At 36.6% G+C, this 22,515-nt stretch overlaps 1 protein-coding gene across 1 annotated transcript in view; it reads right to left on the bottom strand.

Annotated features, from left to right (window-relative positions):
- The window catches only part of RPAP2 (RNA polymerase II associated protein 2), a 78,147-nt gene that overhangs the window by 20,221 nt on the left and 35,411 nt on the right, over nt 1-22,515 (bottom strand). Inside the window, exons 10-11 of the mRNA XM_037501397.2 lie at nt 21,569-21,649; nt 14,750-14,818 (exon numbers count right to left, since the gene is read on the bottom strand). Of these exons, the coding sequence (XP_037357294.1) occupies nt 14,750-14,818; nt 21,569-21,649 (150 nt within the window). The remainder of the gene's footprint in view (nt 1-14,749; nt 14,819-21,568; nt 21,650-22,515) is intronic.

Here is a 22,515-nt window from a genome sequence, read left to right as displayed (position 1 = left end):
ACTAGTTAATAAAATATATTCAGTAAAACTAAAGAAAGAGTTTGCCTCTAAAGTGAAATTTTCCATTAGGAGCCATTAATATTTGACAGATGCTTCCAATTCAATGAACAAATATCAAAAAATTTAAATTTAAAAAATTTAAAGAATTCTCTAGAATGTATGTGATACATCAGATAAATAAAAAATTTAGTGCTATATCTACATGCTTGGTGATTAACTAATCTGTAACAAATTCTAATTTTATCACCTCACAAAAGATAAATAAGTCTAAGGAAGATAAAAGTAGTATTTAGAATACAGTTTTTAAATCAAAGAAATACTCAAAAATTAAAATATTCACTAATTTTATAATTACATCACTTAAAAATAATCTTTCACATCTAACTTTATTTTTCATTAATTTTATTAAAGATTTTATATAAACATCTATTTGCCAACACTAGGTTTGGTTAAAAGTAGTAATTTTTTTTAATAATGTTGTGCTTTATTATTTTTTAAAGATTTATTTATTTATTTATACAAGCACTGGGTACAGTCAGAAGTGCGGGAGGGTGAGAGAATTCACCAGAGACAGAGTGGGGAGCAGAGCAGACAGGGGGACCGAAGTACACTGCTGAGGGGAGCAGCGGGCGGCAGGAGAAGTCTGCGCAGCCGGGGATCGAACTGGCGCCGCAGAGGCTGCGGGCAGCTTCGCAACCCAGCGCTCAACCACTGCACCATTGGGGAGGCCCTTAAGTTGTTAATTCTTTTGGGTGCTTACTGTTAATTCATTTGAGTGCTTGGTACTTGGGAAACAAAAGTAATCTAGACAATGTCTTTGGCTGCAAGGAGATTATGTTTTGGCAAGAAAACCTTTTCAAACTTGCCTTTCTTGGTTTAGTCCTATTTACACATTGTTCAAATTTGGATGGATGGGAAGTCTTTTGTGCTCATGTAGAAAACTGTGTGCATGTGTGCTGAAGTATAGGTATATGTCCCTGAGGCTGATCTGTGGGTCATGATAGATAATGTGGCAGAGAAAATAAAAATCATGAATATGGAGGGGGAAAGTTAATAGAATTTAACACAGTGGTTGCATACATCAAGCTTAGAAATGCAGCCCTAAATTTTAATCCTCTTAGGTCAGATCACAGAGCTATGGTAGAGGCAGGTAAGAATTCAAGCAGAGCAAGTAATGAAATAATAATATACAGGATTTGGTTTATGCACTTTTGAAATTAAGTACAGGAGACAAAATGTTACCAAGTAACACTGATATTCAAGGAAAGGAGAGAGAAATACATAGAGGGAACAGTGGGAAAGCAGGGTGGGTGATAGGAATTAGGGAAGAAGAGGTAATGGGCAAAAACACTTTTAATGACTTTCCCAGTTTCTTCATGGGCCACATCTTAGTTACCTTCTGTCTTTAGTTCTTCCACCCTACCTATCTCCCCTCTGCTACCAAAATGTTCAAGTCTTCACTATCCTGAGAAGTCTTCTGAAGATTTACCCTGTCATCTCAAGTTACGGTCCCTCTCCCATCAACCATATGAAAATAGTGGTCAACATTTGCTTTCTCTAGTATCGCCACACCTGTCTACTAGAGTAGCCCTTGCAGTCTGCTCTCCACACCATCATTCTATGAAAAATGTTTTCTCAGACATCAGCCACAATCATCTTATTGCCAAAACCACAGGCTTTACTTTCAGGCCTTGGCCTTGGTCAGCACAGGGTAAGTGCCTGGTTCTCAGAAAATTACATTATCTTGAACCTCAAACCTCCTTTGATACTGTTTTAGTTGTATACACACCTTTCTGAAGTACAATGTGTGGTGGAAAGTACATACATTGTGAAGTCAGACAGGTCTGAATCTGAATCCCAGTTTGGACATGACCTTGGATAAAGTGCTTGTCTTCCCAGAACCTGTGCCTTCCTCTTGGAATCAGGTTACCAACACTGACCTCACTGAATTGTGAGGATCAAATGAAATAATAAGTATATTACTGAATCTAATAAGCACTCATACCTGGGAATAATAACTTTTTCTCATTTTAAGCCAGGTTTGCAAGACTTGTTAATAAAATACATTCAGGGAAACTAGTTAAAGGAAGATTTGCCTCTCAAGATGGCATTATCTCAGAAAAGCAATTACCATATTTAGTTCAAAGAAGTTGTATTAATGAACACTTGGGATCTTTTCATGGGGGGCGGGGGGAAGGAAGTAAAAAAGGAAAACTTGATTCTAGAACTAGTACTTTAAAATTTTTCCTTGAATGTGATCTTAAGAAATCAGAAACTTTCACTGTTCTACATGTCCTTACTCACTGATTAGATTCATTTACAGAAAAAAAAAAAAAAAAAAAAGAACAAAGTGGAATGGAGGGAGGCCCACAGTAGTAGTGACGATTCTGTAAGCAACACAGAGCTGCTTATTTTTACATTAAAATAATCAATGTACACATTTATTTTGCTTTATGACAACTTCAGCATAATGCTGAGATACTTTTGCATCCAGAGTGAGTCTCTCATTTTTGACGCGGGAAGTGATATAAAGCCAGCTAAGTCTGGTGGGAAGAAAATAAAGGAGTCCTGGAAGTGTCTTCCATTTAACAAATACTCTCAGTATTTTCCCAGAATGTCACTAGCCCTATCATTCAAAGCACTGCTTTACCAAGCTTAATGAGGAGGATCCCTAACGAGGTAGTGACGATTGGACAGTGTCACTGATGGCTATCAGCAAAATTAATTTTCAAGCTAAATATACTCATCTCTTTCTGTAGTCTTTGACATAACTGCATTAGAAGAGTTTCTCACAACATGTCATAGTTGAGCTTGCTCTGCTAAATTGATTTAAGGTCTATTTAGTCCAATCTCTCATATTGCCAGTAAGAAAAAATAAAATGTACAATCAAGTTAGGAAACTTATACAAGACTACACTTATAGTACAAGGGGACAAAAGGATACAATCCAGAACAAGACTGAGTTTAGGGTTTAAGAAACTTCTTGCATAGCAACAGGTGGTCTCTGGGGTAAAGGAATTACATCTAACAAAATATATTGTTTTAAACACTAAATAAATTTAAATTTCATTTAATTGTATCTAGGTACAAAGCTAAAGTCCCAAAATATGAAAAACCAAGAGGCATTTGAGACTAAAAGGACTTCTAAGAAAAATAGACAAGAATAGACAATGAAAAAGTATGTTATTGTGGGTTTCTATTTCAGAACTATTATCTAGAAAACTAAGATAAAAACTTTGATTATAAAAGACTATGATAGCCAAATAAAATAAAATGTTTTTCTTATAACAGATGGTTTATGCCCTGATAATGTTTGCATTTAATGCTTTAGGATTACCTATTAATAAGGAAGCAGGGATGCTTTCCATTGATATTTCTAATTCAAAAGAAACAAGTTCTTTGTAACTCACTTTGTAGTGGTATATTACACATAGGTTTGTTTAAAGGGCTGGGCTGTAGTGACTTTTAAACTTTATATCTAAATCCTGTTTGAGACAGATCTTTAGAGCAACTTTCTAGCTGAGTGTTGGAAAAGCTTTTCTTCCTAACTACTGCTATGTAACAATTCTCTCAGAATTGTTTTCTTCCTCCCCCACCCCACCCCCCTCTGAAGACTGATAGGGAACTTGCCAGTGGTGTCTACATACACTGATTTTCACACTTTCGTAGTGCAGAACCCTGAAGCTGGGGCAATAATACCCTTAAGCTTCCAAGACTCTCCCAGCCTGTCCTCTGAGGTACCTCTGTCAAGATGTGAAGATCTGGAGAATGGACTAAGTCACGGCTATGATTAGTTAAGTGCCAAGTGGTATACTTGCTGCCTGCTGTCACCACTGCTGCTGCTACTTGGGATGGGCAAGCTGGGGAGCATGCCTTTTTGCAGAAGATCATTTGTGACTACTATGAATAGTGGTCTGATGTGGGTAACTTTCAGCTACATATGGACTGAAGAAACCTAGCATTACAAATTGTCAAAAATTGGGGAATTCTGAGGGGACAATAACTGTTGAAAGTATGCTTTGGTTAAAAATTAAACAAGTTTTATTCTCTCCTTAGAAAATATTTGGATTTCCACATGGTCTGCTGTCTAAGGGTGAAGTTACTTCAAGTAAAATATATTTTTCCTACGTTAATGTCAGCAATAAGTATAGGGGAATTAGGAATAATATAATTATTGTTTTATCATCCCTAAATAGGTAACTACTTTAGAATGCAAAGGTTCTGTGATAGTAAACATCATAGTGAAAATCCAAGATTTATTCAAACAAAAAAAAATTATGGATGCCAAGGAATTCAAAATAAATACCACCAGTTATAGTTCAGACATTTAATATATAGCCTCATATTCAACGTTATGATGTTTTAATTGGTAGTGGCATTCATAGATATTCATTGTATATGTGGTATAAATTCCTTGAACATAAGAAATTGATGTTAAAGGCCATGGAGTTCTAGAATCAATTAGAATAAGCATATTTCAATTTTGGAAAAACTACAATAAAAGCTTCTAAAATTACTACTGTGTGAGAGACAAGAATGATGACCTTTAAGGTTCAAGGATCAATATATGGCATGCTCATACATTGCCAATGGAAACTTAAAACAGTGCAGCTGTTATGGAAAATGGTCCTAATGTTCCTCAAAAGATTGAACGGTTACCATATGACCAAGTAATTCCACTCCTAGGTATATACATGAGAACTGAAAACATGTTCACACAAAGACTTCTACAGAAATGTTTATAACAGCTCAAAATGAAAACAATGCAAATGTGCATCAAATGATAAATGGGTAAAGATGTGGTATAGCCATACAATGGAATAATTAATTACTCATCCATAAAAAGGAATGAAGTACTGTTACATGCTACAATATGTATTAACCTTGACAACATTAAGTCAAGTCATACAAAAGGCCACATAAATTTCCATTTATATAAAATGTTCATAGAAACAAGTAAATCTGGTTGCCAGAAGATGAGGAAAGAGGAAATTGGGAGTAAGTTTATAGATAAGAGGTTTCTTTTGGAGGTAATGTAAATGTTCTAGAATTAGGGTGACAGTTGCACATATAGTTGAATAAACTAAAAACCAGTGACTTGTACATGTAAAAATAGTGACTTTTACATTGTAAATGATATCTCAATAAAAATTTTAATTAAATATAAAAAATTCACAATTAAAAGGAAATATAAAAACCTATTTCATGATCTTCTGTTATGGTCTCAAATATTCAAAACCAAGTTGTCAATGTTTAGAAAAAAGCTTTGCAATACTTCTGAGAACCAATCAATTTCTAAGTAAACACCTTTTCATCTTTCATGGTTTGCTCACAAATTTCTCTAGAAAATTAGCAATAGGTGGGTTATAAGAAACAACCTGCAGAGGTCTCCCTGGTGGCACAGGGGTTAAAGACAGCGCTATCTAGCCACATGGCACAGGAAACCTCTCCTGTCTCGCCCCCCTGCAGTGTATTTCAGTAGATCTGCCTGTTCTGCTCCCAACTCTCTAGCGAATCCTCTCATCTCCCACCCCCGCGGCCCCCCCCCACTTGTATGCATAAATAAATCTTTAAAAAAAAAAAAAAACAACCTGCAGAGGCAAAAGACTTAGTGACATCTTTCCATTTATGCCTGGTGCCCTGGGAAGTGTCTTTCCCCAGATCTATCTGTACGACAGCTACCTAAAGTGGCTGCTCATGTCTGGTGATGGCTTCATTTACTGATCATGGTCAAATCCAGATTGTCAAAATAACATTTCCAAGGACTTACATACTACTCCCTAAACAAGAAAACATAAAGCTTTTAGGAGGAATAAACTATTGCATGATCTCTGTCTAGGAAATGGGCCACAGTTCATTGAAAACACAGTTCAGATAAATAAAATGAAAGACATTTTTAGAGATAATCTTGAAAGCTTTCCATCAGAGAACACCAAAGGGATAAAACTAGGAATAGCATTATGTCCATGTTCAACCACTTCATTTTTTACTCTCTATTCTTTCTAAGTAATACACCGTAAGTATTCATCACCTTTATTAGATAACCAAATAATTTCCATGAAACACAAAATCTCTCTCTTCCTGGTTATTCACTAAGAGACATTTGACTCTTTTGTTACAATAAACCATACATCATCATAATATAAAGTAGTGACTTATTTACAAGGGCTCCATGTTAAACTTGGGTGAAAAGTTACGTTTTCAATAAGGGCAACCATTGAGGAAACTTATTTCTTATTTCTGATATGTGGCCTGCACATAATGCAGTCAGTCTGCTTCTCAATATCTTTCTAATATTATTTCTCTTTGGCTGCCAGCCTGGGAATGCACCTTTCCTAAGATTTCTCAGCTTTAGATCAGCATTTGTACAGTCCCCTCTTATGTTATAGGTTCAAGTAGAACAGAGGTCAAAGAATGGGAAACTACAAGAGCAGAGGGAACATAGAAAGGAGAAAAGGGAAAGCTCAGAAGTAGCATATATGGCTACATAATCTCCAAAATACCAGTCAAAACCTTTTCAAATAAACTATTCTGAATACTGTGACCGTGATGAGAAGTGATTCTTTAATTTCTGGTTTTCTATATTAGTGGTAAAATGAGAATTATGAGCAATATAAAAACAAATATATGATATATTGAGGAGGCATTATAAAATGTACCTGAACACAATTATTTCTAATTTGGCATATAAACACATCAAAAGATATAACTACATTAAGCTTTGCACATTAAAAGTTTATTTAGGTACTAAAATATTTATAGCATACTACATGCACATTTGTATTAAAACTCATGCATCAAGACTATAAATAGCCTAATTATTTTTGGGAGCATAACTTATGTGGAAAATCAGATTCAACTTTGTATTCAACATATGTGAGAATAAAGTCTGATAAAATTCAACTAAGCTATAACAAGTGTTTAACCAGGTTACTGTATCCCTGATTAGTTATTAATGCAACAACAAAAATCTGGATGAATCAGCACTATTATAGATTTTGTTCTGTGTGTAAGGCATTCTTGAGAGGTTGTGTTCATTATAATATTTATTAAATAAAAATGAAATGATTCAAAGGACCTCAATCCTTCATTGTTAAATAAACTGTCAATGTTAAATATTGCTTTCAGCCATCTTTCTTAAGGCAATGCTCTTGGTAACTATTTAGCACATGAATACATACTGTGTGTGTGTGATTTATTGATATACATCAATAAATATTGCAGTCACACTGGGAGTTCCTATGAGATTGCATATTGAGAAATCTAAACTGGGAATGGGTCATGAATATTTTTATATACCGATGCACTCATGGAGTATACAAAGATCAAGTATACCAACTCTTTCAATAAATGTGCATAAAATTCCCATCAGTATACTACTGATTAATTATGCCCTGTGGTTTTTTAAATGTTAATATATCTGTGAAAGCGTAAGGGAAGTTACTAAGAAAAGATGATTAGCTATAGAAAAACCTTATTTACTTGTAAGAATGCAGATGTGAAAACTCAAGGCTCAGCTTTGTATTTTTTGGACTATTATATACAGAATGTGATTTTTTGCCCTCTAACAAAAGTTGGACTTCAGAGGCCTCCCAGGTAGCACAAGGGGTTAAGACGCAACCTATGAAGTTTACCACAGCCACTGCAGCACCCCCGGCCAGGGAGCAACCCACATGACGCAGCAGACCTCTCATGACTTGCCCGCTGCTCCCCTCAGCAATGTATTTCAGTCAATCTTCCTGTTCTGTTCCCCACTCTGTGGTGAATCCTCTCACCCCTCGCACTTCTGACCTATACCCCCATTCTTATATGCATAAATAAATAAATCTTTAAAAAAAAAAGTTGGACTTCAGGTAGTATAGCAAAATTCTAATAAAATTATTTGTGTGCATGTATCCTCTTTTAAGTGGTTCTAATGAATTCTAAAAACAGTTTTTGGCATTAAATGCTAGTAATATAAAACTACAATGTTTATATAAAAGAATAGTACCATTGTTATAGTAATAACTGAACATATTATCTGATAGTCATCTTTAATGACAAAGTCAAAGATTCTGACTTCAGAATCTCTTTTCTAGCTATAAAGTTTGTTTAACATGAATTTAAGGAAAGTGTACAAGTAATGACAAAAAAACTCATCAGAAATTTGAGATGTGAAAATCTTCCAAATCATGGGATTATTATTTAAAATTTTAAAAATAAGATAATTCCATGTATGTTATGTTCAATCTTAGTGGCAATACATTGAAAGGCTGAATGGGGGGGGGTTACTGCTTCATAAATATGTGTCTGTTACCTTTCTCTTCACTCATGTATGTCTCTTTAAGTATCTTAAGTCTCCCTAGTTTTCATTGGGCTTAACGCTCTTTACCCATTGCTGGCCCTCATGCTTGCTTTTTCTCTCCCCAATAAATTGTCTTTTCTAAAAAGTAACTGTGAACTTCTAAATAGGAGGAAAGAGGAGTGCAAATATAAACTGAAGTATAATTACATTGTATAGAAGTCAATGGGATTAGCTTTAACCTGATGGGCATGTATTTTAACTTTATTCTTTAAATTTATTCAATATTTACTCTAAAGTGTGATAAAAGGATAAAAATATGAATGAAAAGGGGTATCAGTTGAGCCACAGATTCCTGAGCAGGCAGAAATATTAAAAAGCTAGAGGGGGGCCTCCCCGGTGGCGCAGCGGTTGAGCACTGGGTTGCGAAGCTGCCCGCAGCCTCTGCAGCACCGGTTTGATCCCTGGCTGCTCCCCGGCCACCAGAGGAGGGTCCCACATGGTGCGCAGACCTCTCCTGCCGCCCGCTGCTCCCCTCAGCAGTGTACTTCGGTCCTTCTGCCTGCTCTGCTCCCCGCTCTGGCTCTGGTGAATTCTCTCACCCTCCTGCGCTTCTGACTGTACCCAGTGCTTGTATAAATAAATCAATCTTTAAAAAAAAAAAAAGTTAGAGGGGACTTTCTCAGAAAAGAGGAAATAAATAAAATAATATGGAGGCAGGAGATAGAGGTCTTAGAAGGTGATAACCAAAGAATGAGGATTCAGCGAGTGAAGAAACAATATGCAAATGTAGAATGGAAAGGATCAAATGATAACTGTCAAGGAGGGCCTCTGGCAAAAGAGAGAGAATTATGAGAAAACAAGATATGAAAAGTAAAACCGAAGGAAGTACTGGCTGACTTGTATCTATAGTGAACAAGATTTTTAGTTTAAAACAAGTTGAAAGGGTTCTAAATGGGACTTATTTTAGTATTTCAGAGATTAAAAGGACCACAGACTCAAGATGGGGAGACTTAGCTGTAGGGAGTAGGAAATAATGAAAAAGAAGGATCTGGAGCAAATAACGAGAGGTAAGTCAGTATGTTTACTGTTACCTCAGGACAGACTGCACAATGTGAAAGATGCAATACACCCAGAATACTTATAGTTTGTTTCCTGAATTCGATTAAGTTACCACTGACAGGGGTCACTGATTCTTCAAATAAGAGACACCCTGTACTATATTCCAAAGTTTGGGAAGTCACATAGTACCTAAAAGGAGTAGCAAAGCTTTCAGTATTTTGTGCTACAGGGGTATCTCTATTAAAAATAAAACACTAGAGATTATATTTTGTATAAAATAACCATCTAAAATTTTAATGGTAGCCTTTATTTTCCATACTACCTTTTTTGTTTGTTTCTTGCTATGTATTTTAGAGACGATGTGGCAGGACTTTGATAGAAAAATAATTAGCAGCTAACATGTGTCCTCAGTAAGCAGCTGCTTATTAAGATAATACTTCCAGCTACTGGCTTAGAAAGCAAGATTCTGAGATTACTGCTGTGCTTAGGTCTCGGACTTGTCAACCAAGAAAGTTACTTCCCCTTTAGTATAATGAATTGCAGAAGTACAGTTAAACAGTTATCTGTGAGGGTTCATTAGCAGGCATAGGATATGGTGGGTGAGCAGAGATACTGTTATTTATTTATTTTTTTTTTTTTTGGCCAGTGACCAAAATATTTACAAATTTTATAAAATAAAAAGAACTTCCTAAAAAATTAGTAAGATCTATTTCATAAATTACCAGTTCATCTGGAACACTGAATAGTAGAAATGACAAAAGATTTGTTCACAAGGCTCATAAAAAATTTATATCAGGGCATTCAAGTAAAGTTATCTTCTGTGTTCTGATTTAATGAATCGTGTGAGTTATATCTGGTTGGGAGACAAAGATGCTGGCTCACTGGAGCCTACTCTAATGTCTCCCAACTCAGCATTCCTTGGGACAATGAGGCCAGAATAACATGTTAGACTGAAGCAGTATCAAAGAAAAAGCAGGGCAGGAGATGCTATGAGGTTGACTCATAACACTTCTTGACCTGTGAGAGTCCAGTAGGTGTTCAGTGTCCTATGGGCTTTAATGACCTAACAAGCATCAAGTAGCAACGGTAATACAGTAATGAATGGTTCTCAAAAGAAGACTTTTTTGCAATTCAAGCTGAAAACTACTACACTTACTGGATGGTATTAATCCCATAGAAAGACAACGCTTAGAAACCACTTGTGATTTCTTCAAAGGTGAAAGAATATTAAATGTTTTGTAAGTGCTTGTATAGCAAACAGTTACTTTAGTTCCTTTAAATCTGACTGATTTTAAGATTGTACATTAATTTGAAAATGAAACTTTTCTGATGATATTAATGATAAAAGTGCTGAAGGAAAATGAAATTAAATATGTTGGCAAAAAATGCAACTGTAAAATACTGAGGTCCATTCAATGTTAAAAATGAAATTAAAGGACTAGTCTGTATATATCCCACATGGGGATTTTCTTCTCTATCAAAGGTAACAAATTTAGGAGTCCAGCAAGATGGCAGTAAAGTACAAACACTGGGATTGGCTTCTTCATATAGTCACAACTAAACTGCAGCAGAACAAAGTTAATAATCCCTAAGAGACAAACAGCATACAACATGAGCAATGGTCTAGCAGAAAGGGGTAGGATAAACTTTGTTGAACTATGTTTGCAGCTATACTGTGGCAGTACAACTCATGAGAGGTATGGGTGGCTGCATACAGAGCCCCTCTACAGCCATTTAACTCAAGGACATACACTCATTTGGGGGACTTTGAGTCACTTTGGGTGACCTCGCACTGTGTGGGATAGAGGGTATGAAGAGCTGGTATCCAGGACAGAGGGTCCACTATTGGAGAACCATAAGAGCAGGGGTGCAGAACAACAACTGGCTTGAGCCTAAAGCCTCTGATTGAGACTAGCTGGAACCTGAACAGGTGGGAAGATCCACATTGGATCACCTGTATCTCCTCATAGCAGAGAATATTATTTGCAGCAGTAGGCTGTGCTGCTTTCAACAGATGCTACCTCCCACCCAGGGCCCAAAACCATGACATCAACTGAATGCTTTCATTAACCAGAGCTTAAGCACAGGAATCCGAAGAATAGGGACTAACACCCCAGGCACAGACTCTGCACTGAAAAAGAGAACAATGCTAAGCTTGTGCCACTGACTCAATAACAATCCATGCTCATGCTCAGCGTTTCATCTAGTGCTCAAATATAGCCTAGAGGTTGAGATTATACAAGATATTCAGGCTGAGGAGTTGGCCTAAAGGGGATCACTGCGGCTCCCCATTACATTACAGTGGTACCTACAGCACATCCTTTCTACTTAATATCCCTTGTTGATAGTTCTCTGGCCACCTGAACAGGTAAAAGACAGCAGTTTGAAGGTTTGTCCCTACTACAGCCTATAAAAACTAAAAATGGAAAGACAAGGAAACATATCAAAGGATCACAGGAGATTACTATAAACAGTTATACACCAATAAATTCAATAACTTTGTAAAATGGAAAATAGTCTAGATAATATAGTTTACCAAGTCTATACCAGGCAGAAACAGAAAAGCTGAATAAACTGATCATAAACATGGAAATTGAAACAGCAATAAAAATCTCCCCCAAAACAAAGACTCTGAACCAGACAGCTTTACAAATTCTACCAACCTTTAAAGAAGAACTTATGCACATCCTGGCCCAATTATTTCTAAAAATACATAAGGGAATGCTTCTTATTTATTTTATAATGCCAACATCACTTTAATATGAAAACCAGATAAACACAGCACAAGAAAATTACAGGTCAGTATCTCTGATGAACATCGACATAAAAATCTTAAAGAAAATACTACCAAATTGAGCTTGATAATATATGTAAGGATTGTACATCATGATCAAGTAGAATTTATCCCAGGGATACAAGGATGTTTTACCAGGTATAAAGTAATCAAATAATATGTTTTATCAACAAAAGTACAAATAAAACACATAACATCAACAGACACAGAGAAAGCATTTGTTGCCCATTTATAAGAAAGACTCAAGAAGATGGGAAAAGAAGTAACCTATCTCAATATTAAATGAGCCATATATACAACATAACACTACATATATACTAGATAACACTTAATGATGTAAACTAAAAACTTTTCCTTGAAGATCAGAAACAATATATGGATTCCCACTGTTATCACATTTAGGGTTTGGTTAGAGCAATCAGACAGCAACAGGAAATAAAGGTGATCCAAATTGGAAAACATGAAGTGAAACTATCACTATACAAAGATATCACACACACACACACACACACACACACACACACACAACTCTGCTGAAAAACTACTAAAAACAATAAATATGGTAAAGTGGCAGGTTACAAAAACAACACATAAAAATCCATGGCATTTTTATATACAATCAATGACTGAGAAAAAAAAGAAATTAAGAAAATAATTCCATTTACAATTGCTTCAGAAAGAATCAAATACTTTGGAAGTAACCTAACGAAGGACCTAGATAATGAGAACTACAAGATGTTACAATTCAGACAGGACATAAGGAGATGAAAAGACATTTCATGTTCATAATAGGGAGAATAAACATGATTAAAGTCATCATTCTATAATAAAGCTGTATCTAATTTTAATGTAATCCCTATCAAAACATGAATATTCTTCAAAGGAAATGAACAAAAAACATTGACCTTTTTTTCAAATTATTAAAGGGGTAGAATAGCCAAATAGTCCTAATTAAAAAAAAGGCATCACTTTATGTGATTTTTAAAGTACATTAGAAAGCAACAGTACTAAAAACAATATGGTACCTGTATAAAAATAGACACATATTGATGGAACAGAATCAACTGCTCGGGAATAAATCCACATACATATCAATACTTAGTTTACAATAAAGCAGCTATGATCATATAATGGGGAAAGAAGAGCCTCTTTAATAAAATGTGATAGGAAAGCTGGAAGACTACATGGAAAAGAATGAAGCTGTATTATTTTAACTCCATCTACAAAAATACCAAATGGATTAAAAATATAGATGTAAGATTTGAAACAATAAACATATGAAAGAAAATACTGGCAACACATTTCATGACATCAGTGATAACAATGTCTTTGAAGACAATACCTATGGCAAGGGAAACAAAAGGAAAAACAATTAGGGTTACCTCAAAAAGTTTTTATAAAGCAAAAGAAAAAAGTAAGTAGATTAAAAAAACATCTGACTGAATGGGAGAATATTAATACCTAACATTAACTCACAAGGGATTAGTATCCAAGATATATGAAAAATGTATAGCATTCAACAACAAAAAAACAAACAACCCAATCAATTAATGGGCAGCAGATCTGAAGAGACAATTCAATTAAAAGGGTATCTAGAAGGATGATACATGCAAAAATGTTCATCATCACTCTCTATACAAAGTAATGCAGGTTAAACCAGAATGAAATATCATCTCCGACATGTAAGAATGGCACACATTGTAAAGACCCCCAACAACAAATGTTGGAGAGATGTGGAGAAAGAGGAGCCCTGTTACACTGTTGATGGGGATATAAACTGGTGTAAACATTCTGGAAAACAATCAGGATTTACCTTAAAAAACACAGAATGGAAATACTATACAACCTAGCATTCCCACCCTTGGGCATCTAACCAAAGAACGATCAATCCAAAAACCTGTATGCTTTACAAGGTTTACTGCTGCACTATTTACAATAACTAGGACAAAGAACCAATATGCCCACCTATATGCCCATGTGTGAAAGAGAACTGGATCAAGAATGTGGTAAAACCACATGATGGGCCATTATTCAGCCATAAGAAAAAATGAAATCTTGCCATTTAGAGCAAAATGTAAGGAGTTCAATGGAATTATATGTGGTAAAGCAAGTCAGAATGACAAAGACAAATACACATTTACATAGTGGATGATATGACAGAAATAACTTAAAAAAATAGTGATATTAATAAATTAAGTGAGGTTTCTGAGACAGGGAGACAGAGGGAGAAAGGGTCAAGGGGATATAAAGGATGGTAGTTGGGGAAAAAATAAAAGATGCTATAATACAAAATGATTACAACTTATCAAAATATTACATATCACTGGGGTCAAAATAAGGGGGTTGCAATTGTATGGGGAATATAAAAATAAAAAAATACAATAGAAATAAATATTACGTATCACTTTACATGAAAATCATTTTATCATATGGGAAAGATAAATAAGCCATAGAACATAGGTACAAAAAAGTTTACAAAATCGTGCTTGCTTCAGCAGCACATATACTAAAAATTGGAAAGAAAGTTCACAAAATCAACAAATATTTTGTTCTTCCCTAATCAAAATTCTTCATATTTAGCATTTAGAGTTAAAATCTGAAAGTGTACTTACAGTGACAGCAACACCATCGCAATTAAGGTCCACTCTGCTGGTTTGTGTATGATATTTCTATTTGTTAATCTGAAAGATAGTTAAAATTTATAAAAGTATTGGTATAAATACATAAATCTAGTTTTAGATAAAATCAGATTTATAACACGTGTCAAAGAGCATCATTTTTAAATTGTTAAATTTGGTAAGAAAGAGTTAATAGTATAAAAATGTGGCTCAATATTCAGTATCTGATAATAACCATCTATCCATCTGAAAAGGAAGTGCTCTAGTACTAACATTTATAACAATATTACTATTAGACAAGATGGGAAGACATGTGGCAAACTAAATTGCATGGTCTACTAACATACATACACCTTTCCTGTAACCATTCCTCTATGCTTTCCACCAATGAAATACTTTATTAAATCTTGTATGATAAGAAATTTTGTGTTTTATACCTTTCCATCTTTTTTTTTTTTTAAAGATTTATTTATTTATGCATACAAGAGCTGGGGCACAGGCCAGAGATGCGGGGCGGGGGTGGGGTGTGTGAGAGGATTCACCAGAGACAGAGTGGGAAACAGAACAGACAGACTGACTGAAATAAACTGCTGAGGGGAGCAGCAGGCGAAACAGAGAGGTCTGCTGTGCCACGTGGGTTGCTCCCTGGTTGGCCAGGAATCGAACTCGTGCTGCAGAGGCTGCAGATTGCTTCATAAAGTGGTGCTTAACCTCTTGTGTCACCAGGGAGGCCCACCTTTCTATCTTTTTAAAGTTTTTTTTTTTTAAATTTACCTTTGCGCAGAAAAACTGGGGTGGGGCCTCCCCGGTGGCTCAGCAGGTTGAGAGCAGCGCTGTGTGGCTGTCCAAAGCCTCTGCAGCGCAGGTTCGATTCCCGGCTGGACAGAGAGATGCCCACATGGCGCAGCAGACCTCTCCTGTCTTGCCTACTGCTCCCAGTAGCAGTGCTTTTGGTCCGCCTGCCTTTTCTGCTCCCCACTCTGTCTCTGGTGAATCCTCTTACCCTCCTGCGCCCCTGGCCTGTACCCCAGCTCTTGTATAAATAAATAAATCTTTAAAAAAAAAGTCTCAAACTTATAAATCATTAAAAAAAAAAAACAAACGTGGGGTGTGGGCCAGAGATGTATGTGTGCGGGTTGGGGTAGGGTGAATGGATTCACCAGAGACAGAGTGGGGAGCAGAACAGGTAGAAATACTTAAATACACTGCTAAGGGAAACAGTGTGCGAAAAAGGAGAGGTCTGCTGCACCATATGGGTTGCTCCCTGGTCAGCCAGGGATCAGGATCTGTATTAGCTTGATAGGGCTATGTCTTTAACCCCTGCAGCACAGGGAGGCCCTATACCTTTCTTTCTTGTGCAATGTTGACATCAGGCAATGGTTACCCAATCCTTCCAGAATCTAGTTGCTCAGGTCAAAAATCTTGTGATTAATCTTGAGTCTCTTCATGTCCCATATCCAACCAGTTATCAAATCCAGTTGGTTCTAACTTTGAAATAGAATCTGACCACTTATTACCGCCACTCCTTCACCTTGCTCCACATCACTTCTTGCTTAGATCACTATCACAGTCCTAAATGGTCTTCTTTTCTTTGCCAATCTATTATAATTCTCAAATCAGCAGGCTGAGCTGTTAAAAATCTATGTCAGATCACTCCTTTGTCCAGAACCCACTAACTGTTCTCCGTCCTGGAGTAAGTGAAAGAATGACTATGGCAACAAAGCCAATGTAATACATGCCATACCTGCGCCTTGCCCTAAACTCCTCTAACCATTTATCTTTGTATCTTTGCCTGGCACATTTCTCTAGCCTCTCCACATTCTTAGTATACTGTAAATACACCAGCTCTGTTTCTGCTTCAGAGTCTCTACACCTGCTATTCCCCTATCTGATATATTTTCACAGACCGCAACATGGCCTGCTCCCTTACCAACTTTTACTGCTATATAAGTAGCATCTTCTCGAAACACAAATGGCCAACAGGCATATGAAAAAATGTTCAACATCACTGATTATCAGGGAAATGCACATCAAAACCATAATGAGATACCACCTCACTCCAGTGAGAATGACCACTAAAAGAACTGGAAACAATAAGTGCTGGAGAGGATGTGGAGATAAAGAAACACTCTTACACTGCTGGTAGGAATGCAAACAGGTCTAGCCACTATGGAAAGCTAAGTGAAGGGTCCTCAAAACACTGAAAATGGATCTACCACATGATCCAGTGATCCTACTCGTAGGAATCTACCAAAGGACACAAGAACATTAATGTGAAAGGAAATCTGCATTCCTATGATATTGCAGCACTATTTATTAATACAATAGCCAAGATATGGAAATAACCCAAATGTCCCAAATTAGACAAATGGATCAAAAAGTGTGGTATATTTATACAATGGGATATTACTCAACAATCAAAAAAGACAATTTGCAGCAACATGGATGGAGCTTGAAAGTATAATGCTAAGTGCTGCAGAGGCTGCGAATTGCTTCATAGTGTGGTGTTTAATCCCTTCTGCCACCAGGGAGATCCTGAATATATTACTTTAATATTGTATCTTTGAAAAATGTTTAATGTGAAAATAAAAGATTACGTGGTCTCCCTGGTGGTGCAAGGAGTTAAGATGCAATCTATGGAACTGTAGCAGCCACTACAACACGAGTTCAATCCCCGGCCAGGGAGCTACCCACATGGCGCAGCAGACCTCTCCTGTCTCACCCGTTGCTCCCCTCAGCAGTGTATTTCAGTACATCCACCTGTTCTGTTCCCTACTCTGTCTTTGGTGAACACTCTCACCCTCCACACCTCTGGCCTGTACCCCAGTTCCTGTACGCATAAATAAATCAATCTTTAAAAAAAATAAGAGATTACATTTTATCGTAATTTCATCTTTTCAGAATGGATTACATACCAGCATTCAAAAAATTAAATAACCTTTAAAACTTGCATTTAAATTTCAGTTATTTACTTCCTTTTAATTCATAAATCTCTCAAGAAAAAAGTTCTTTTGGGGAATTCTTCACATCTTATGATGAATTAAAAACATTGTCACCTCAAAATACCATGAGTTGGAAAAAATCTTAATTATGGAAACAGATATACAAAAGTCAAAATATGATGTCAAAATTCAGAGATTGAAATAAAAATTGTTGAGAGAAACTTGTACTCCAACCACATTTTGTTTAATTAAACAACAAAAAACCGGGCCTCCCCTGGTTGTGCAGGCGGTTGAGCACAGCGCTGTGAAGCTGTCCACAGCCTCTGTAGCGCCAGTTTGATCCACATGGCGCGTCAGACCTCTCCTGTCTCGCCCGCTGCTCCCCTCAGCAATGTATTTCGTCAGTCTGCCTGTTCTGTTCCCCGCTCTGTCTCTGGTGAACCCTCTCGCCCTCCAGCAAATCTGGCCTGTACCCCGGTTCTTGTATAAACAAACAAATCTTTAAAAAAAAAGTAAACAAACCTAAATTAAAAAAAAAAAACAAAAACAACAAAAAACTACAAGATTGTCTTAAGACAACTCAACTAGCTTGAGTCTATGTAGGCTACATATATAAAGTGTCAAAAATGATCTTTTTATCATTGTGGATTTGTCTCCAATGGCAAGAAAAACAAAAGAGAATATAATAATTGGGACTACTCAAACTAAAAAGCTTCTGCACAGCAAAAGAAAAAGAAACTATCACTAAAACAAAAAGACACCCTACCAAGTGGGAGGAAATATTTGCATACCATATATCCAACAAAGGGCTGCTAGCCAAGATTTACAATGAACTCTTACAACTCAACAAAAAAGAAAATTAATGACCCAATTAAAAAATGGGCAGAACAACTATACAGGCACTTCTCCAAAGAAGACATTCAGATAGCCAACAGGCAAATGATTGTTATCAGTTATCATTAGGGAAATGTAAATCAAAGCCATGAGATAACACATGTGAAAAAGGCCCATATCCAAAAGACCACAAGTGATGGTAAGGATGTGGAGGAAAAGAACTCTTTTATACTGTTGGTGGGAATGTAGACTGGTCTGGCCCCTTTGGAAAACAGTATGGAGATTTCTCAAAATATTAAAAGTGGATCTACTGTGTGACCCAGAAATTCTACTCCCAGGTTATCTACCCAGAGAATACAGAAGCACTACTCTGAAGGTTACACGCACTCCTATAGTCACTGCAGCACTATTTACAATAGCTAAGCTATAGAAACAACTGAAATGCCAAAATACAGATGAGTGGATCAAAAAGACGTGTCATAGGGCCTCCCTGGTGGCGCAAGGGGTTAAGATGCAACCTATGAAGCTATCTGCAGCCACTGCTGCACAAGTTCAATCCCCAGCCAGGGAGCTACCCACATGGTACAGTAGACCTCTCCTGACTTGCCCGCTACTCCCCTCAGCAGTGTATTTCAGTCAGTCTGCCTGTTTTGTTCCTTGCTCTGTCTCTGGTGAACCCTCTCACCACCCCCACCCATACCTCTGGCCTGTACTCCAGTTCTTGTATGCATAAATAAATCAATCTTTAAAAAAAAAAAAAGTATTAAAAAAAATCTATCTAAAAAAATGTGTTATATATGAACTACTACTCAGCTATTAAAAAAGATAAACTCTGGCCATTTGCAGCAACATAGATAGAACTGGAGATTATGCTCAGCAAAATAAAGTTAGGAGAAAGACAGATACCAGGTGGTGTCACCTACATGGATGCCATTTACATAGACCAACAAAAACAAAGTGTCAAATGAAGTAAAACCAGTACAAATCCTAGAACTCTGACTGTAGAACTGAGGCTATCAGAAGGGGAGGAGAGAACAAAATGAGGAGGGTGAACAGTGTACTATGACGGACTACGGGTGTTTTGTTGGTGGGTGTGGTGTGTAACAGCACCTAAAGGAGAAGATCCTATACCTCTAAATCACAAACAAACCTCGAGAAAATTAAATACAATATTAGTCATGAAAAAAATTATCTTTTTCTGTTGCCAAAGATGAAGTAATTTTAAGATTTGTGTCAACTATAAATCCCACCTCATTCTATCTGCAAATATCTTATTGAAAAATATTTTCCTGAATGGCTCTGTGGCACAGAAAAAGTTTAGTGATGTTTTTAAATGTATTAGTTGAAAACAAGTGTCAATTTGGTGTAGCTAATGTCCAGTACAGTGACTGCATAAGAAATGTAACAGCTGATAGTGCCAAGAAATTGTTCCTGTACTATCATTTTAAACTTAAGTCTTACTACTGTTGACGATAAATTACAGTAATTAATTTCTGGATAATTTTGCTACTTTAGAAATTCATCCTATGTTGATACTTCCTGGCTTTATTTATTTTAATATTTGGCCAAAATGCTTAATCTCTACTAGTATTTAGAGACCTATCCCTATGCTTCTTAGTAAAAAACCCAGTCCTAGCCTGAATATTTTTACCTCGATAATTTTATAAAAATATCAGTTGGGCCTCCCTGGTGGCGCAAGGGGTTAAGGCGCAACCTATGAGGCTGCCTGCAGCCACTGCAGCACGAGTTCGATCTACGAGCCAGGGAGCTACCCACATGGCACAGCAGACCTTTCCTGACTTGACAGTTGCTCCCCTCAGCAGTGTATTTTGGTCCATCTGCCTATTCTGTTCCCCACTCTGTCTCTGGTGAATCCTCTCACACCCCCCTGTGCCTCTGGCCTGTACCCCAGTTCTTGTAAGCATAAATAAATAAATCTTTAAAAAATATATCAATTGCTCTACTTCGTGATTGATATTGTCTATTCTACCTTTCTTTGTACTCTTTGCCACTTCAGGTCTATTCCACACATCTCAATATTAAATTTATCACTGTTTTCTGCTGTTCACTGTGTTCATTTTTTCTTCTAACAGGAATGTTCTTCCTTGAGGATGAACACTGTGGCTTCTTCTGCATTGTCTTTAGTGCCCAGCAAAGTGTTGATCATGTGATATTTATTTACTGATTCACTAAAATCCAAGATGCTACTTGTTATTGACCTTTGTGCCTCAGATTATCATTTTCCATCTTAACTTCAGGCATTTCCATAAATAAACTATTCAAAGCTAATAATATCAAGGTTTGAGCAAATAAAGGCTGCATTTAACAAAAACTGGAACTAATGTTGACGAGTGGAGGAGAAAAAAAGCACTACATTTACATGTAAGGCACTGGAGGAAAGTCAATTTCTTCATGCCTTAGTCTAACTATGGATTCTGTAGGACAATCCATGAAGTCAAAATAAGTGAAAGAAAGTCACAATATTAACACTAACCTGGGCCTCCCCAGTGAGGCTGTCTGCAGCCTCTGCAGGGCTGGTTCGAATCCTGGCCAGCCAGGGAGATACATGGTGCGGCAGACCTCTCCTGTCTCACCTGCTACTCCCCTCAGCACTGTTTTCAGTTTATCTGCCTGTTCTGCTCCCCGCTCTGTCTCTGGTGAATCCTCTCACCCTCCAGTGCCTCTGGCCTGTACCCCAGTTCTTATATAAATATTTAAAAAAAAATTAACACTAGGGCCTCCCCGGTGGCACAGCGGTTGAGCACTGGGTTGCAAAGCTGCCCGCGGTCTCTGCAGCGCCGGTTCAATCCCTGGCCACTGGGCGAGAGTCCCACATGGCAATGCAGACCTCTCCTGCTACCTGCTGCTCCCCTCAGCAGTGTACTTCATCACTCTGCCTGTTCTACTCTCCGCTCTGGCTCTGGTGAAATTCTCACCCTCCCGTGCCTCTGACTGTACCCAGTGCTTGTATGAATAAATAAATAAATCTTAAAAAAATAAACTGGTGGTATTTAAAAAAAAAAAAATTAACACTAACCTGAATGTTCGAACGAGTTCTTTAAGTTGTGTGTAAATATCTCCTGGTGTTATCTGAAGAGGCCCTAGAAGTCCAGGCAATCTGAAAATTAAAAATTAATTTTTTAAATATAATTTACTCACATAGATATATTATTTGTGTTTTATCTAAATCTAGATTTTCTAAATAGGTAATAATGACACATAGGTGGAGGCAGTTAAACTAGGTTATCATTGGTGAGATCATAAGGAAACATTTTATACTAATTCCACACTTCACTTTGTATTCCATGCTGTAGTGTGAGGCATGGGAATGCAAAAATATCAATTTGGCTACCATCTGTTATATTCTTTAGATTTTGGGTTTTTTTTAAATTTCTTTACTTTCAAGTATTAGGTAAATGGAATGAACACAAGGCCAGATAAATTACCCTCCATTGGCCCAATAGGAGAATGTAGCAATTTCTACCTATTAAATCCTATGGTAGAAGTGAAAACTGGCACATTTCTGGAGAGAAATTTGACAAGTATATTAACATTTTAAATGTGGTTACCAATAGTTTTATAATGAAAAACTACCCTAAAGAAATAACCAGATAAACATAAAAAATGATTCTTATTAGAGAATATTTTTAACAGTGAAAGCCTGGAAACAAATGTCCATCAGTCGGTCATTGGTTAAATTATGATATACCCATGTAATGGAATATAACAAAATATTTAAAATTATAATGTGAATGTATTTTTTAATATGGAAAGACATGATAAATGTTAAGACATTTAATACTAAGATGAAATATATAACGCTATTGTATGAATTCACAATATAGCAAATAAACTTCATTTCTTCTAGGTTAATACTATAAGAGAGGAAAGCAAAAGGGATAAATATACATACACTATATATATCACATACACGTCAGGAATGAACATTAAAATACTAGTTATTGAAGTGACGGGATTAATGGT

The sequence above is a fragment of the Talpa occidentalis genome, unplaced genomic scaffold (genome assembly GCF_014898055.3).
Source record: "Talpa occidentalis isolate TD23 unplaced genomic scaffold, MPIMG_talOcc4v2.1 talOcc4.9, whole genome shotgun sequence".
NCBI classification, from domain to species: domain Eukaryota; kingdom Metazoa; phylum Chordata; class Mammalia; order Eulipotyphla; family Talpidae; genus Talpa; species Talpa occidentalis.
The sequence above is the reverse complement of the archived record's forward strand: the minus strand, read 5'-3'. Positions and strand labels throughout refer to the sequence as shown.